A 19330-nucleotide genomic window follows, 5' to 3' on the forward strand; every position below is an offset into this window, starting at 1 on the left:
CATGGCAACAAAGTCGTTACCTACTCTTATACATGTTACCTAAAACCCAAGATTGGCCCCTAGTATTTAAGGATTAGTTCACCCAAAAATGAAAGTTCAGTTTTTAAGTACACCTTCTCATGTCTTCGTTTGCACTCAACCTCTATAGACAGCTACATTTCAGACGTTTTGGTGAAAAATCAATCGAACTGACCCAGAGTTTACAGGGAATGTTTATATCAAGTGTTTTGAAAGAACTTAACCCCCAGGGGTCTGAAGGCCATAGAGAAGTTTTGACATGCACTGACATTTGTGTTGTTGTCAGTATCTTAAAAACATATGAATGGCTAAAGTGTGATAACACTGTAAACAGCACAAGCTGGGCTATAATACCTAAGCAGCATGCATGCGTCTCTTGCAGGCGATTGTAATATCAAAGCTTTGTGAGCGGTAACATTAACTCTGAGCTCAGACTAAGAAACTAGACATAGCGTTAGTTTCATACTTATTATTTTATCAAACATGATTTGTTTTCAACATGCACTCACTGCATGTTAAAGTAGCCACTTCAAGCTTTCTATAGATATGTCTCATGTCTGTGTGTTTTGTAATCATAGAGTTTCAGTGCATTTTACTGACGTGTTTCTAAAAACAGTTCACAGAGAGCAAAAAGACAGATTGCCTACACTGTTTACTTGCCTTATTTTGCAAAAGCACACACGTTTGGTGTCATTGTGAGTGCACACAATAAAACTAGACACTTAACAGATTCGATTGATGTATTGATTGTATCTGTACCATCAAAACTAAAAGTGTAGTTTAAGTTCTTTTCTGCTGTTTGAGGAGAAGACGCTTCAAAATTCGTATTCGCGGTCTTTGACCCCTGGGGGTTAACCTGGTCCTAACCAGAACCCAGAGTTCATTCATCTCGATTTGCACAACAGGCCTATGCAGGTTTATGACCATTTTTCAGTCTTATTTTGATGCAGCAAAGAGTTTACATCTAGATGCGTGATTTGTTTACTAATGAAGTATGCACTGCACACTAGCATTTTTATTTTTTATTTTTATTTTGGTGTGTTAATCTTGTAAATAATATAATTCAGAGGGTCATCACCCGTTAAATAATTACTTTATATTTTTACCTTTTATAGGACATACAAAACACAGACGTTTTGGCACATGATTTGTTTACTGTCATTATTTTAATCAGTCTTCCCCTTTAGCACCAATATTTTTCATTCAGACTTTGTGAATCCTGAACGCACATGAAAAATTGAGGTCGGATTTATTGTGTGAAGATTTTTAGACGGGAGAGATGCAAACTTCCGCTGTAGCTTTACATGCTGGTTTTGTTGTTGGACAGTGTTTCTTTAGAAAGATTCACGATTAATGCAATTTTTAATGTCATATTTTTAAATATTGAGGCAGTAATTGTAGATTAGATCTTAAGTAATTTAATCAGAATACTTTTGGATTGCTTTTAAATTAAAAGTAATCCAAAAGTACCTAAAATGATAACTGCATTTTTACTGACAAAATCTAAATATGTTAATTTTGCAGAGTCAACCTATATACACAGTTATGACACCAAACTATGTTGCGTGTGTTCAATTATGTAAATATGTTTTTAAAGCCAAAAGTCCAGGTTATCAACTTTTATTACTATTTTTTACAGTGTAAGAAAAGATGTGTCATGTAGACAAGCATGTTTTTTATCATTCACTTCCAAAAAATGGTTCATGAATACCAGTCAAGTTCACCTGGTTTACAAACAGTGCTGCACGTCATTCAACATGCAGACAAATAAAAAGCATGATTGTGAATGGTTCATGGTTTACCTAACGATGCTTTGTAAATAGAACTAATCCAGGGTGTGCTCTGAAAAAGGGAATGCATTAAGAAGGTCACATTGTTGTGTGTTGTTTAGGGATGGCAGGAAAGCTCTGAGCCGGTGGACCGTCGTCTCAGGAATTACGTATCTGAGTTCTACTCCATCTTCATATGTGAAAGAAATCATCGTTAACAGCAATTACAAACCAGCAGAAAGTGACTTTGACATTACTATGATCAAACTTCAGTCTCCAATCACTGTGTCAGGTACAACACACACACAAACACACGCACACAACCTTTTTAGCTCCTATTAGTATTGTTTGTTTTTAGAAGATCTATTAGCTAGTGCACTCCAAAACAGTAACAACATTTGCATTTAGAAGATAAACTGATATAAACATGTGAAGCTTGTCACTTCCACCTAAATGAACCAAATTTGGCATAGCTGTGATAAAACACTATTGGCTGTTTTTTAAAAAGGGGAGGGGCTACTCTGTCCCATACTTTCTTTCCGTTGAGATTACATCAAACATCGAATAAAAATGCATATTTTAAAGTACTTCCTGGGACCTTTAATTATAGTAAACAATATATACAGCATATAGCTTTTTTATTTTGTTTATGGATTAATGTTATTTTTATTATTAATTTTGTAATCAATTAGCTGCTTAATTATACTGTATACTAAAAGATTATGTGTGATATATAACATTGAACATTACATTAATGATGAATCTTAATTAAGGTGCAATAATTATTACACTGAATATGAAAGTATTATTATTATTATTATTCTTATTATTCTTATTATTCTTATTATTATTATTATTGTTATATTACAGTTTTATTGGGTGTGTATAATTGTGGTTACAAATAAATATCATACACATAAAGTAAAGCTTATGCTTTATTATATGCTCAGTGTAAAATTATATACAGTTGGAGACAACATGCAATAAAAAGTGCAATAAAGTGCAATAAAATAATACAATTTGTACTGTTTTTTTTTTTTTTTTTTTTTGGAATTAAAACAAATGCAGCTTTGGTGAGCAGGATAAGCTTATTTTAAAATATTTTAAAATCCTACTGACCACAAACGTTTGACCGATACTATGTATATATACAGTTGAAGTCCGAATTATAAGCCCCCCATTGATTTTTTTTTTCTTTTTTTAATATTTCTCAATTGATGTTTAACAGACCAAGGAGAAATTAGCCCCTTTAAGCTATTTTCCCCGATAGTCTACTGAACAAGCCATTGTTATACAATAACTTTCCTAATTACCCCAACCTGGCTAGTTACCTAATTAACCTAGTTAAACCTTTAAATGTCACTTTAAGCTGTACAGAAGTGTCTTGAAAAATATCTGGTCAAATATTATTTACCATCATCATGGCAAAGACAAAATAAATCAGTTATTATAGATAAGTTATTAAAACGTAATAAATGTAATAAAACATTTAATATAGAGAATTTTTAAGAATTTAAATATTATACAAAGTTCAAATATGCTTCTATGTTAAGCACATAAATGACTTAAAACAATTTTCTTTTTACATATGAAATGTTATTAATTTTATTATTTTCATCACCTTCAGAATCACGTAGACCAGTGTGTTTACCTCCTCAAAACCTCGGTCTGAAAGGAGGAGACGGTTTAGTTGTGACCGGCTGGGGTCATATGGCAGAAAAAGGTGACTCCTTAGTTTCCTTTCTGGGTTGATTCATATTCACTTCCCATCATATGTCTCTCTGCATCTATGGCATTAACTGTGTGGGGTTTTTTTTTCAGGAGGAAGCTTGTCTTCAATGTTGCAGAAGGCTCAGATTCAGGTTATAGACAGTGCCCAGTGCTCCAGTCCAACAGTTTACGGCTCATCCATCACTTCCAGGATGATCTGCGCTGGTGTTATGGCTGGAGGAGTGGATGCTTGCCAGGTACTGTGTGTTTTCCGAATTTTAGTTCTGTTAGCTAAAGGGTAATGAATCCACCCTCCTTCAGTTCAAGTCTACCTCAGACTTTTTTCAAAAAATGCTTTATAATGAGCGTGGCCATGGAGAGCAGGGGAAAAAGAGAGAAGTGAAAAACTGTTGTCAACTGTTGTCAGAGAAGTGAAAAACTGTGGCTCACAAAATGACACACAAACCTTGAGGAGATGCATGATTTGTATAGTTTACGAAATTAAATGCAAAGAAATAAACAGTAATTTAATGCCCGGCTACATTTGATTTTCGTAATTTCATGTATACATAACCACAGTTTGTTAAATCATTATAAAGATAATCATGTAATCACTATAAATGAGGAGGACATCTCTCCTCCAGAATCCCAGGGTCTGAATGCAGGCACAGTGGATAGCAGTGTAGCAGGTCTCTTTCCCTGTCTATTCCAACCATTTGCCCTGCAAGTAATCTGGAGAATTTAAAAAATAGGTGAACAGCAGCATGGATATAGGTGATGTGTCTGAATAGTAACAAACTCAACTGATAAAAAACGAAGTCCACCATTCTCCAATTCTTGTACAGGTTGCATGACAAAATACTTGCTACACACAAGCAGCTTTGCTGTATCGGCCTTGACAGTATTGCAGTGAAAGCTTTGCATTAAACCCTGCGGATCATGGAATCAAACACATACAACCCTTCATGAACGGCTTATCGTGTGCTGGCGCGGTCTTACCCAGTCATTGGGTCCAAAGCTTGGCAGGTCTGCCTTGCCTTTGCAAAGCATGTGCTTTCATGAGTAATTATGAAGCAGGGTTTTTTCACTAGGATAAGAAGTCTAAGCTATGAATAATAATGAGAAACCGACGCATTATCACTCCACTAGCAGATTTGCATCACACATTTTGATCCCACCCCATAAACTATTTTTCAAATTATCTGATCAGAGCAAATCTTACTGACTTAAATAAATGATCCACACAGAGTGCCCACAGCGACAGCGAATGATTGTAAAAGCTATTGACTTGACTGAGTTGTAAACAGAAGATTCAAAGTGATTTATAAATGCAATCAGAGTGAATCACCAGAAACCAGTACTTTTGAACTTGACACTAATAATATTGATACCTAGCCCTACTTAATCTATAGGAGTCCATATGTTTCTTAAGTACATCATTTGTATTTCATCTACCATTGATTGTATTTTGCGGTATTCAGCTGTAAATTGTGTGGATCTTATAGATTAATCTCAACAGACACATCAAAAACTTTACAAAACATCCTATGCACTCTCACAGATAGTGTGATGGTGTTATTGAAATAATCGTTTGTATTTGTTCCTCTGATAGGGTGATAGCGGTGGTCCACTGGTGCATTTGGCTGACCGCTGGGTGCTGGTTGGAGTAGTCAGCTGGGGTGTAGGTTGTGCCAGACCAGGTTTTCCTGGTGTTTACACCAATGTGGACCAGATGCTTGACTGGGCACATTCAGTAATGCAGGTACGAGCACTCGGAACACAACATAGTGATAACCACACTGTAAAGTAGTATTTTTAAAAGTTCTATCACTAATCACTAAAATAAATACTATGTCAAAGTCATATTCTGAATTATTTTTTATGAAATCTTTACTGAAATGAATGGTTGTTTGTCGTTTCAGACATATAAGTGAGTTTGTGATGGGAACAACTGAGAGGAAAGAATATTTAAGACATACTTCAGGAATTTTGTTGAGGAGTCGCTGGAAGAGTTTTTGGTCCTCATGCTCAGGGTCTTCAAGGTGCCATAAAAAGATTTTGCACATATATGTACATAATAAAAACATGTGAACTACCACTTTATTTGGGAACACAGCAATGCAATCTTAAAGTAACAGTACTAACAGTTCTAAGTAACAGTACAGTTTTTGTCTTCTATGATACCTAAAAAGATATGTTTTGAAGAATGTTTGCTCTGCTCTTCTGCATCCAATGAAAGCTGATGGAAAGCACGCTCTTAAAAATGAAGCCATTTTTGCTTCCCCAAAGTCATTCACTAAATAGTTCTCAGTTTCCTATGAAGAACTTTATTTTCACTGTAAAGAGCCTTTTGTTGGATGGAGGGATTCCACGCAAGTTTAAAGGCATTTCATGGAACCACTGACAATAATGAAGCTTTATTTTTGTAGATATATTTTATTTTCCTTTCATTGTATAGCAAAGAGCAGCTTGGACATTCCTGTATTTTCAGCAGGAGGGTGAAAATAATGTTGTGTTTTTGAGGTACTGTTACCTTTAATGAGCGACGTCTAATGCACGTTGAAACTACAGCCACAAGAGGGTGCTGGTACTTGTTTTTTTTTTATTATTGTTTTTTTTTTTAAGAACGTTTGTACTTTTACTGTCCTAACGACTTTTATCTGAGTGCCATGTCGTTGTAATCTTGAATTCTTCTGTGTGATATTATAAATGGAATGACAAGTTATGGACTTATTACAGAAGCCAACTCTTGTGTGCACAGGCCAACATTACAGGATGAATGCGACATGGATGTCACACTTTTCCATTTCCAGTTTGGCATTTAGAGTTTTACGTCATTTGGCTTTTGATATTTAAAGCTTATTTAAACTGTAGGCTACACAAACGCGTCATTTAACTTGTTAACTTATGACTGTTGGTTTTGGATTTTGGATATGAATGGGGCTTGGTTGACATTCGTTTAGTGTCATACATCACCAGTTTTAACTGAATTGACACATTGTTAAATATGTTGCTTTGTAAATAATGTACATACTTGTGTATGCCATGTCTGTTTTAATAAAGTAAAATGTTGTTAACCCATTTCATCAATAACTCCACAACACAAGCAAAAAAATACACCATGACGTCAATATTTTTATATGCAAATCTTTATTTCGCATAGTGATATATTCATTAGTTTATTAGTTTATTCTTTACAATCCAAAGAAATCTACTGAGGTGCATAGTTATGAGACTGGAATATGACAGATGTTGATACAAAGGGAATTTAAAGACTGTACATACATGTTTTAATGTCTTTTTTTTTTCTGAGTATACATGAAGTGTGTCTGAAAGCGTTTAAAGTGCTCAGTCAGAGCCAATAAGCACAAAACTATTCTATTCATTCTGATCTTTTTGCCTATTATTTAGCCATACTTTTATTATAAACGTAGAGAAAGGGGGTTAAAGATGAAAACGTTCTCCTGGGTTCACTGGTGTGGCACAGCAGGGCTTGTGTTTGAAAGTTGTATTTTTTTAGGCTGTTGTTTTGGTGTAAATATAAATCACCTAAATTTGTCTAGTCTATTTAGTGCACAAAGAATGTTCGTGCACTTTCGTGAAATATAGATTTTTAAAACCTTTTTTTTTTTTTTTTTCTGTATACATTGGGTGGGTTTGGGTTGGCATTCTGGTATACTATTAATTAGGCCTATATGATGGAAAAACTCCTAGATGCCCCAATAGTGGCAAATTACTGAAATAAGAAGTTGGACTGCTAAAAGTACTAAAATGAGAACTAGAAATTGATCTCTAAATTGATCTATAGCTGTTATTAATTTTAATTTATAGTAGTAGTATTAAAGCTAATGTTTTGGGGAAAAAAATAAGATAACAAGATATTATAAAACTTAATATAAAATTAAACTGAAATTTAAAAATAAAAGATAATTTTTGATAATAATAATAAAGTAAGAAAGCAATAGCTGATTAGAAAAAATTAGATCACAATGAATGATGAAAATTATACTAGCTATAAACAGGAAAACATATATGATTATCTAAAATTATACATAGGCCTACAAAAAAAAAAAAAGACAAAAAATAAACACAAAAAAAATCATTTACCAAATGCAAAATTTCTCACTAAATATTTCAATTAACAATTTATTACATTTAAACGAGTACATTATTTATACAACAGTTCTGTCTGGTTTTTGAATCTGATTGGCTGATAGCTGTGCAATATTCTGCAATATCAGAACTAGTACAGCCTTCTAAACCTTCTGTATTACTCCGCAGAGTGGCAGCAGATCGATAAACTCACTACATTTTGACAAATATTGCAGCTGTTGAACAACAATGCACCTTTGAGGCTTTTTTTTTTTCTTGCAAAAATGTAGTTTACATTGCAACTATAAAGTTTACTTATTAGGATAGTGCCTATTTTAAATATTTCGGAGATACAGCACCATCCACACGATGGCGACTGAGATCGCATAATAAGCTCTTAGAGGAGAAAAAAAAACTTGGCACAATTTTAAACTACAGCTGAACAAATCATAATAAAACTGGTAAGTGACATTATAAGTTTATCTCTTTTGTATGTTGTAGTGCTGTATTTATACCATCGTAATTGTAGTGTATTGAGTGTGAGATGGTATATAGAAGTATATTTTATATTTTGCTTATATATACTTTGTTGGCCACTCTTTATATAACCCTGAGATACTTTTTGGTTGGCCATCTGTTTGTTTCTAATGAATCTCTTGTTTTCGTTACTGCAGACTGGTTCAGTAAAAAGAAAGAAATAAGAAATGCTTGTAGATGTTTAACATTTTTCCTTATTTCAAACACAACAGTAATCTGGTAGTGTTTGTGTTGCTTTAGCTTTTTCGGGGGTTAATTATTGCGATATCCTGATTACAACAGGAAAATTTCTCTTTTACAATGTAGATTGTGTCAAAGCAGCTTAACATAAAAGAATATAGTAAATTAAAACCAAGTCAGTTCAGTTTTCAGAGTTAAAGTTCAATTTAGTTCAGTTCAGTGGGATTTCATGCCATTCGGCTTTATAATCTTATGTGAGCAAAATCACCTGTTTTATTATCACTTTAAATATTACGCTAAAGAATCATTCACAATTATAGCTCTAAAGTGACGTCGGTGAAGTAGCAACGGCTTCTGCTGTTCTGACATCAGCTGTAGATGTGAATCAATGCTGGATACAACAGAAAATATCTATAAGACTTGTCTTCTCATGGGAAATTATTAAGTTAGGCCTAATACTTAAGATTAAAAAGATATATAATGATTAATTTGATGTTATTATTAAAATTCTGTATTCATAAAATATATATTTTTTTAATTCCTCCAAGGCTAGTGGTGTAAAGAAGATTTTTTTAAATATATTTGAAGACATTAGGAGAGATAAAAATCCAAAAACCAAGATATTTATATTTATAATTAGATGATTTTGGTTTCATGTTTTGAGAACTTTCCTGCTAAAGTTTTTTTGCATCTTTTTTTTTGTAAATTTTTGGTATTTTATTTATTTATATATGTTCTATTATTCACGAGGATAGAAAGATTGTGAATGTATGCAATTTGATTATTTCAGTTTTTTATGTAATTCTAAAAAGTATTTAGGCCTTTCTGTTACTGTTCAAGCATTGTTTAAAAAAAAAGATGCAAATCAATGCTAGAAGAAAGTAGTTTCTCATACAAATGGGCTTTTAGACTCTGTGTTTGGGTTTCTTTTTTATATACATGATTATGTCGTTGAACTGTTGTATAAACGCAATATCACACTCGTAGCAGTGTGATAGGGCTGTATATCGGCACTGGTGGGAGGGGTGCGTTCTGAACTCTGAGTTTTTTTTTTTTTTTTTTACTCCAGGTTAAAACACTGCACAGAAATCCACGTTGCAATGCACCCAACATGACATATTTATTTCCTGTGGGATAGACTTATAAATAATAACAAAAACAATAACATTAATAGTATAACCAGATAAGTTTACTAATATGCCATTTCAAACTCATCCAGTGTGCTTGGAATACTCAATTCCTTTCAAACTGTCACAAGTGTTTAAATCCGCTAGAGGGAGACAGAGCGTCTGGAATGTGTTGGAGCTCATGTTTATCAGTCCGCACACTCTCTTGGCTTGGCAGTGAGAGTGAGTCACACGGGCAGTGAAATCCTGTGTTTGTTTTAAATATATATAAATCCATTACTTTGTAAGTCTACGTTTACAAAATGACAGAGCCAAACTCTTAAACGAATAAAAGTACAAGAATTTGAAAAGAGTGCAAGTGGATTTGAACATCCAACAAATTATCTCTGTAACAAAACGTGTGCATTTAAAGCACGTGTCATATCCAGAATCTCATGTTTTACCTTTCTACCAAGATCAAGCAGCGTGCTTGAAAATGCAAGAGTCAAGTAGCCTAAGTGAAAACCGGGGGGAGGGAGGTGGTAGGTTGTGCGGTTTGTCGATCATAAGCGGGGGAAAAGTGAAGAAGGGAGGTGAGCATGCGTGAGGTAATTTTTGGCGTGAGAATACTGACAATTGCGTGAGAGTTGGCAGCCCAGGTTCACTGCGGTTTGCACTGAAACACTGCAGTTCTGCAGGAAGGTTTCAGCGGTGGCTCGGGTTCAGACTTTACCAACAGAGCCCAGATATGATGGAGCTGAGACAAATATTGCAGCAGACATAAGCAACCGGAACAAGAGCGCACATCTTGGGCCCTGTTTACAAAAGGCGTTATCGAGGTGGGTTTTGAGCATTTGATGACAAAAAGTATGACTGCAATTCTATGCCAAAAATAAAATAGACCAAATAGCTATAAGCATTAACAATTGTAGATGGTTTAAATCGCCTAAGTCTCTGTTGTCCACTTTTGACAATTTTTCAGATGAGGGTTGGTCAAAGTTCAGGTGTTTGCAGGCTTTTACAATTTACTATGGAACTATTTTCGCTAGTGAATAAAATAAATAAATAAGTACAAAAAAATAATTTTTGTTTGTTCTGAGTCTTGCATAATATGAAACCAATTCTGAGAGGAAAGAAGTTAGGGTTTTGAGTTTTTATATTGCAGTTTTTTTTGTTTGTTTTTTTTTTTTTTTTTTTTTTGCAAATGATGAACTGTCACACTGTAGGCTTGGAATTGGAATAACATTTCAAATTCTTTCTCACCTCAGAATTATACATTGTACCTCACAATTTTTAAAAAAAATTGAGTAAAAAACTATAATTTCCAATTTTTATTTCTCCTATTTTGCCCCTCACAATTACATGTGTCTTTCAATTTTGTCTTAATGATTAGCAAATGTGATACCGTATATACAATTATGAGAACAAAAAGTAAGAATTTTAAGATTAAATGTCAGAATTAACTTTATGTAGTGGCAGAAACAATAAAAGTATTATATATAAATATATATTGATGTTTATAGTATTATAGACCCTTTTTACATTTCTGGGTTTCTCAGTAGCGGAAGTCATCATAGTAGGGTAAACTTAGAGCACAATGAATGGGAGAGTACAACAATTTATTTATTTATTTTTTGCTGAAATAATAAAAGAATGATGGTGTTATCAATACTTTTAGAAAAAGAAAAACAATAGTGTGAGACTGATAATGACAGCCAGAGAAGAGAATAACATCAAATTTACTCTCAGCCCCTAGATGATGTATGAGAAACACCGTGATAAGCGGTAATTTGTTTTTTGGCTAATTTAGAAAGAGATGATATAATACATTCATAAATGCATGTTCATACATTAAAAAAAAATCCAATTATTAAAAACTTTCAAGGATTTAAGATTATGATGACCATTAAATGCGCTATAACAGTCTTGTGAAAAGGGTCCTGTTTTTGTCTGTTATTATTACAGTATATTGTGAAAGAATAGCTAACATATAGCTGACATTGTTGGACTAAAAAAAAGTATTTTAGACATTTATTTTTAATTATTATGTCCACATCACTTAAATGATATTCAGTTATTTTTTTTTATCAAGTTAGTGCAAGAACTCGTAAATTAACATTTAATTTTTCCATAACACAAACCCTACCTCAAAAGCAGTCTGATTGAAAGAGTCTATTAATTGAAAGTAATCGAAAGTGGACAGGCATTTAACTCCATTTACACCTCTTACACATCTTAATACTGTGAAAACAGGGCCTAAGAGCTGGTTCAAGTGTTTCTCATCTGGCTGCCAAAATAATAAAGGATGTATACAGCATATTTTCTATATAGTCATGTAATAATGCAAAGTTGGGATAAAAAGAAAACACTAATATTAGCAGTTCATGGAAATACTATTTCATTTTGTCTTTGTTGTAGACTTTGATTCAATGGAAGTTCCTTCTGTTGGATTCTTAAGTATTGTAAGCTTTAAGCCATAATGTAGAGCAAAACCAGTTGAGAACCACCACACTGTAAAAGTTGATAAGCAATTGATTTGATTATATGCAAAACAGTTATGAAAAAACACATATACAAAGTAGCAAAAATTAAGCAGATTATCATAATAGCTAAATAATAAAAAAATAAGCTCTAATAAAAGCTCAAGTTGCCCATTTGCATGCACAACAGTCCATTTCTGAGAGCCTAGGCACTCTTTAGGTTTTTTTTTTTTCCTTTCTTTCTTTTTTTTTTTTTACAGTATTGCTGATCTACGTAATCTCCTTGTTAATGTGATCCACAAATACACTATTTGTAAATGACAAAAGGCAACAAGCAGTAAGAAGCATAACATGTAAAAAAAAAATCCTGCCATAAATGAATCAAAGTGGACATTTGAACACTCAACGACATTTAGGAGACTCAACGTTATCCACAAACTGTACAGTGCATCTGACAGACAGAGCGGCACCAAACCCTCCAAATCACAGCAGATTTTTATACAAATTTATGGATGCAAAGCAAATTCAATTAAATGAAAACCAGCTAGGATTTCATACCGCCCTGTCGAAAGCATCCCAAGTTGTTGAGATTGCCAAAGCCCCTGATTTCTAAAAGATAGTCAAGTGATTTGGAAGACTGCTAATATGTGCACATAGTATAGATATAGCCATTCAAATATTCCGCTGTTCTTAATATCAGTACTGCAGCTATTCGACAACATATTCAAATATACCGCAATTAAACTCTACATCATTCTCTACATATACATTGAGCATTCAAAACACTGTTACGTACATCTTTTATGAATAAAGTGCCCAGAAACAACCCCTCTGATCTCTGCCATAACTACAACCAACTGCGTACATTCATCTTTGGGTTATGGCGGAAGACTAGTGAGGGTTTCATTGCATTTTTGCAGCGTATTCGCAAAGTGACATTCATCGCATGTTATGATTTTGTCAGTACAATTAAATCAGTATTGAATACAAACAAGTGCTGTGCATTTATGGGGTTTTGGAGAGAAAAGGAAAGAGGAGGACAAGCAAACAAGATGGAAGCCACGGTAAATCATCCACTGTTCCACTAGCAGATCTGTTTTGGCACTTGAATCTTAAAGATATAGTTCAACAATTAAGCCAAATTAAAATTACCCTATTATTTACTCACTCTCAAGCCATCCTCTGTGTATATGAACATGGTCAGAGTAGTGGCTTTTCCATGCTTTATAATGGCATTTGATAGTGGCTTTTATTTTGAAGTGCAAAAATCTTCTATAAAAAAAACCCATTTGTAACCTACGGAACCCCGGAAGGGACGTAGTGGGGGAGAAAAAAAATGGGTGGGTGAAAAAAAAATCATGGGTGAAAGAAAAAAAATGGGTGGGAGGAAAATATATATTTCTAAGTTTTTTGCGTTCTCTCGCAAAGTTTTGCGTTCCCTCGCAAAGATGTTTTGCGTTATCTCGCAAAGGTGTTTTGCGTTATCTCGCAAAGATGTTTTGCGTTCCCTCGCAAAGATGTTTTGCGTTCCCTCGCAAAGATGTTTTGCGTTCTCTCGCAAAACTGTTTCTCCACAAACACTTCCTGTTCACTGCACTCACGTAAACCCTCCCGTTTTTGCCGAAATTCTCCCGTATTTTACCATTCTATCCCACTTTCTTTACATTACTGTGCGTATGCTACCTATGAACCAGTGAATGCAAGTATAAGAGCTGACTGACAGACGCGCTTCGTACAATAAACTGATCCCAGATCAGCGTGTATACACGCCATTTACAGAGGAGCGGGTGTATGTTTAAACAGACAAATACACTGAATAATATGAAACATCTCCGTCCTGCATGTTTTATTTTAAACAGCTTATTTTCTCTTAAATGAGCACAAACAGTTTCTAAAGTAATGGACTGCTTTCATTATAGATCTGTGCATTCTTACAGAGACACCTCTGTTATCAAACTAAACAAAACATGAGATTCATTTGCTGCGCACTTGTTTGATAACAGAAGTGTCCCTTTAAATGGCGCATACAGACGGTTCAGAGGTTGCAAAGTGAAAGGCGACAATCAGCGCACAGTAATGTAAAGAAAGTGGGATAGAATGGTAAAATATGGGAGAATTTCGGCAAAAACGGGAGGGTTTACGTGAATGAAGTGAACAGGAAGTGTTTGTGGAGAAACAGTTTTGCGAGGGAACGCAAAACATCTTTGCGAGGGAACGCAAAACATCTTTGCGAGATAACGCAAAACATCTTTGCGAGGGAACGCAAAACATCTTTGCGAGGGAACGCAAAAAACTTAGAAATATATATTTTCCTCCCACCCATTTTTTTCTTTCATCCATTATTTTTTTTTCACCCACCCATTTTTTTTCTCCCCCACTACGTCCCTTCCGGGGTTCCGTAGTAACCTGGGTTTTTTTGAAGCAGATTGACGCGTTTGTAATAAAATTATTAAAATGTTAAGTTATAAACTCCAATCACTGACTTCTGGCAGAAGAGCAAGGACAACATTTGAAACCACTCTGTGTTTGTCTGACAGAAAAAAAAAGTCATATAGGATGGCGTAAGGGTGAGTAAACTCTGGGCTAGTTTTTATTTTTGGGGTGAACTACTTCTTTAGAGAACTGTTAAACATTTGAAAAGTTGGCTAGTTTTGATCAGCAGAATTTGCTATATGTCTCCAGAACGTCTAACATTTTTTGTGTTTTCTTAAACTAGCATTGAGCTAATCCAATTTATGCAAGGTTCTTGCTAATGCTACTCACGTGTTAACTGTATAGAGCCTATGAGGCATGTTAGGTATTATAATTCATTATATTGTGTGACAAAAGTCTTTTGATATGAAAACAATAGTCTTAGCATAGCATCTGTGAGGACTGGTGTAGTTTAGCAGACAGAAGTTGCTAGCTCGCTAGTACAAAAGCCGAAATGGCCTTCAAATAGCAATTAGCAGTAATGGTGGCAATGTGGAGTGTTTATGATAGCATAAGCTGAACTATGATGGCTCATCATGCCGCTATATCGGATGCGTACATAGCATGGGTGACATTGTATGTCAAGAGCAATCATGTTTAGATCACGTGAGGAAAGACAGGAGAACACGATTCAGAGAAATGGATACATAGTACACTAGATGTACTGTATAAAATCGTTCACATGCATTTGGAAAGTTATTGGTTATTTTTGTTGAAAGCAGCATCAGAAAAAAAAATCATTCATTTTCTACAGGGAGTTGGTTTTCTGGGGATTGTCGTTATATATATTTATATTTTTTTTTTTGTCTTTTTTGCCTTTTTTAATGTGAGCATTAATTAATTTATATAGCATTTGAAGGCTCCCGGGAAGCATGTGGAGCTTGAAGCGTTTACAGGCACCTGTGTTTTATCTAAAGCAGTAAATGAAATAAATATAATAAACCATGCTCAGCTGGATCCTGGAAATACACCCTTTATCTACATCTCTGTGAAAAAAAAGTTCTTTCAGATCCTTTACAAAATACCCATATGCATGAAAAATACTCTACGCAACCTCTATTTTTGTGTTGCATTCTCAGCATTTCCACAGGGGGGTGTTGTTGCGTAGAGTGTGTTTCTGGCCTTCGGGTGCGCTTACATCCTGCTCTTTATGACCTTAAAATCACTTGTAAAATTAGTGGGACTGGTTAATAGACTCAGTTAGCTGCTTGAATCAGTGGTAAACATTTTCCAATTTTTAGAGGCACCCATGGTTTTATGTGTAAATTCTTTATTTTCGTAAAGTCTGTTTTGTTACTGACTTCCACCAAGGGTCATTTGGAATGCAGTGTGAAGATGTGTTAAAGTTGCACTGGAGAAGTTTATCGCAAACCTTTTGTTTTGTGGGACTTGTGCTGTCTAGCATTGAAAGGATATGGCAGTTTGTGTAGAAGGCAGTGTGTGTGTGCTGTGTCTCGCTGACAAGAGAGAGCAGAATGCAAGCACACCGAACCATTAAGATTATCATTTTTCTTCCATTTTTTCCAGTTTACTGAAGGGAGTGCGATCCAGCCAGCAGCATGTTATATTTTTCAAGCACAATCTAAAATATAGTTCATATATATTTTCACATATTTATATGTAGCATTTGTTTTCCTTTTGAGATAAAGAGAATAAAACTGTCCGTTGTTATGACTTTCCTTCAATCTGTTATAATTGTGAATGCATGTATACATATGCTCATATATGTACACATACATGCTCCTCTCATGCCTTTGGTGTTGGTTTGCTGTCTGCTTTGGATCCTGGGAGGCCATTTTCTGTGTTGTCGTTCCCTGAAGAGCTCACAAGGCACTCTTTACTATAGGAAAGATGGGGAAACAGTACAATCAATGACAATTAAAAGTCAAAGAACAGTAAACAGTCAAGGAACAGTATTCTAACATGTGCTAAGTTTAAAAAAATTGCTTGGTTTTGAAAGATGTACAACCTTCAAAAAAACGTTAAATTTAATGACTCTACAAATGTAATGTGATTCTCAAGTAAGTTTTTAGACATGAATATTTAAATGTACATGTCTTTATCAAAAATTGATTTATTACTCAGTGGTGGTCAACAAGCTTGCCTCCCCCTCTGGCCCCCTAAATCAGAATGTGTATTTTTGTGTCACAACTAAAATGTTACGGAGAAACGAGTTCAGCCATCGGTGGCAGATTGTGCAGATATGACTGAGGCCTCTCTTGCGTGCTCTTGAGCTAAGCATCATTCTGGCTGAAAAAAATGATATTTACTCGGGTGAGGATCTTTATTTTTTTTTTTTCAGTTTCATTCAGTTTCTAATGACACTATCACATCTTTTTCAAGAAAACAGCTGCTTTAGAACTTCAAATGTTCAACAACCTTACAGTTTTATAAGTCCTAACAATAAAAATGAAAAAAAAAAAAAAGATATAAACTCAGGTGAGGATCGTAAACGGTTCTGAGCATGGTAACCCAACGTGCTAACCACTGGACCACAATGGCAGTGCAATGCTGACGTGGCCGGAATGATACTTATTATTACCCTGCAGGATACATTCTGCTCATGGGGCTGCAAGACAATAAATAAGAAGAGCGGAGCAGTGGCAAAATAATGGATAAGAAGAGTGAGGATATAGTCAAATAAATAAATAAATTTTTAAAAAGTGCGACTGCTGCTTTCTCCGTTCGCCATGCTGGAGAGGAACAGTCTGCGCAAAAGAAGCGCAGAGTTGGTTTTATTGAATACAGCTCTCATCTGATTGGCTGAAAGGTACGAGTAGGAAAGTCGAGCAGGAAAGTCTCAATAATACACACACACGTATCCAGGGGGAGTCGTACGTGAAAGAGGATTTGCACATTCTCATTCAGGATGAACTCGCAAGTTTTAAACATTCAAAACTTTTTGTACACTCTCATACATTTGCAAATGGTGTTTTGCATTTGTGAAACGTATTTTATGAAAATGTATTTTTATTTTGAGCACGTGAAATTTTTTTGTGAATATAAATAAATATTTTACGCACGTGAATTTGCTTTTATGCACGTGAATTTGGCTACGCATGTGTACATCGTGTCTTTTGCGTGAATTTCTTTTGAGACTTATCTGATTCCATAGTGATGTACTTGAGTTTTTTCTTGTGGGAAAGTTGTTGCAGTGCCATTTCTCTAGCGAAAATGACAAATGTGTCCTCCTCATTTATCCTATCATACATACACACAACACAGAGATATTTTGGGGGAGCACACCAACGAAGAGACTTACACATATATTTAATTATTCAAGTTCTGTGTCTGAACACTGTACGACCTCTAAGAAAATCAGAGAAGCGCTGTTTTTATAATTTGCATCTTTGATAATTTGTATTTATCTATGCTTGTCATTTGATTAGTATGTGTTCATTCATTCATTCATTTATTTTCTTTTCGGCTTAGTTCCTTTATTAATCCGGGGTCGTCACAGCGGAATGAACCGCCAACTTATCCAGCATGTTTTTATGCAGCGGATGCCCTTTCAGCCGCAACCCATCTCTGGGAAACATCCACACACATTCATTTACACACATACACTATGGACAATTTTAGCTTACCCAATTCACCTGTACCGCATGTCTTTGGACTCTGGGGGAAACAGGAGCACCTGGAGTAAACCCACGCGAACGCAGAAAGAACATACATTCTCAGCACAGAGGCTCGAACCAGCGACCTTCTTGCTGTGAGGCAAAATCACTACCTACTGCATGGCCCGTGTTATGTTGAATAATTCTAATAAACCTAAAATTATGAATTCTTTCCCCCCCCAAAAAAGCTTTTAAATTAATTTTTTGAAATTGTATTTATTGCAAAGTTTGTTGCAGAAAAACTAAATATCATCCTACTACTTTTTCCCTTGGGGTTGCCCCATGTGACATTTTAAATAACATTGCCTCCTGACATAAACAAGGGTACATTTCTCTGAAACTAAAACTACTAAAATCCAGCCATTTTCAATAGGAACCTACAAAATCATGCAGATTGGTTTGAAAGTGAATGTGTGAGCTGTGCTTCAAAGGAAAAGACTCTACAAATATTGAAAATATACGCTTACAAAGCGCTCTAGTACTTTCGAAAATCTTAATAGCAATATCAATGCCTAAAATCCAATTGTCAGAAAGTGATTAATTTTTATAAATTGTACACCATGGTTTTATAAAAAAATTCACTTAAATGTGTCATTTGACAAAAAAAAAAAAAAAAAAAAAAGGTCATAAACTAATATTTTCTTAATTCAAATGAGTAGCGGCTTGGACCTGGAAATACTGTTCCATGTGTCACCGATACGTCGCGACTTAACAAGTGGATAACTTAAGTTTTGATGAAAAAGGCAAAGGATATATGGAATTGTTGTGCTCAGAGGACCGAGTCCTGTTAGCCAAAAAGCTCTTTTATTGACATTTACTCAAAATGACAGAATGATATTTATTGACATTTGCTCTGGTCTCACATGGGTTTTTAACAGGCACAATGTCAAAGTCACCAAACATGCACCCTAGTGAGTCGCTTCTGTTAGTGTGCAGCACACATGCCACTCTCAACTGAGGGTGACTCCGCTGACCAGAACTGAGGATGACTCTGCATATTTTTGGATTCAGATCTATCTGTCTGCATGTCTATATGTATTTCTCCAGTTTTGTTTGTCATCTTTCGGTTTTTAATTTGTCTGTCTGTTTCTCATGTCTTTTGTATGTCATCAATTTGTCCTTATTTTGTCCTTTTCTTTTCTTTATGTAGTCTGTCTGTAATCCAACTGTCTGTCTGTTGTCTGTTTGTTTTTGTCATCTATCAGTTGTCTGTTTTTGTCATCTATCAGTTGTCTGTTTTCTACCCGTAGTCTGTCTTCCATCCATGCGTCTGTCTGTCACCTGTCTGTCTAATGTCGGTAGTCTGTTTTCCATCTGTCTGTCAGTCTGTCTGACTGACTTTGTCCTCC

General features: G+C 35.0%; 2 protein-coding genes across 6 annotated transcripts in view; one reads left to right on the forward strand and one right to left on the reverse strand.

Annotated features, from left to right (window-relative positions):
* tmprss4a (transmembrane serine protease 4a) overlaps nt 1-6574 on the forward strand; it is a 31047-nt gene extending 24473 nt beyond the window's left edge. For all 4 annotated transcript variants that reach the window (XM_087283335.1, XM_087283334.1, NM_001077738.1 and 1 more), the window contains 5 exon segments: nt 1910-2079; nt 3415-3510; nt 3609-3754; nt 5110-5259; nt 5420-6574. In XM_087283335.1, the coding sequence (XP_087139461.1) occupies nt 1910-2079; nt 3415-3510; nt 3609-3754; nt 5110-5259; nt 5420-5431 (574 nt within the window). In that variant the 3' untranslated portion in view covers nt 5432-6574.
* A 4451-nt stretch (nt 6575-11025) lies between these two features.
* Nucleotides 11026-19330, reverse strand: part of scn4ba (sodium channel, voltage-gated, type IV, beta a) — a 38359-nt gene continuing 30054 nt past the window's right edge. The window contains exons 5-6 of one of the 2 annotated variants that reach the window (XM_087283162.1): nt 14299-16204; nt 11026-13188 (exon numbers count right to left, since the gene is read on the reverse strand). In XM_087283162.1, coding sequence (XP_087139288.1) covers nt 16111-16204 — 94 coding nt within the window. In that variant the 3' untranslated portion in view covers nt 11026-13188; nt 14299-16110. 2 annotated transcript variants of the gene reach the window in all.

This window comes from Danio rerio, chromosome 15, assembly GCF_052040795.2.
Source record: "Danio rerio strain M-AB ecotype USA chromosome 15, GRCz13ab, whole genome shotgun sequence".
Lineage (NCBI taxonomy): Eukaryota > Metazoa > Chordata > Actinopteri > Cypriniformes > Danionidae > Danio > Danio rerio.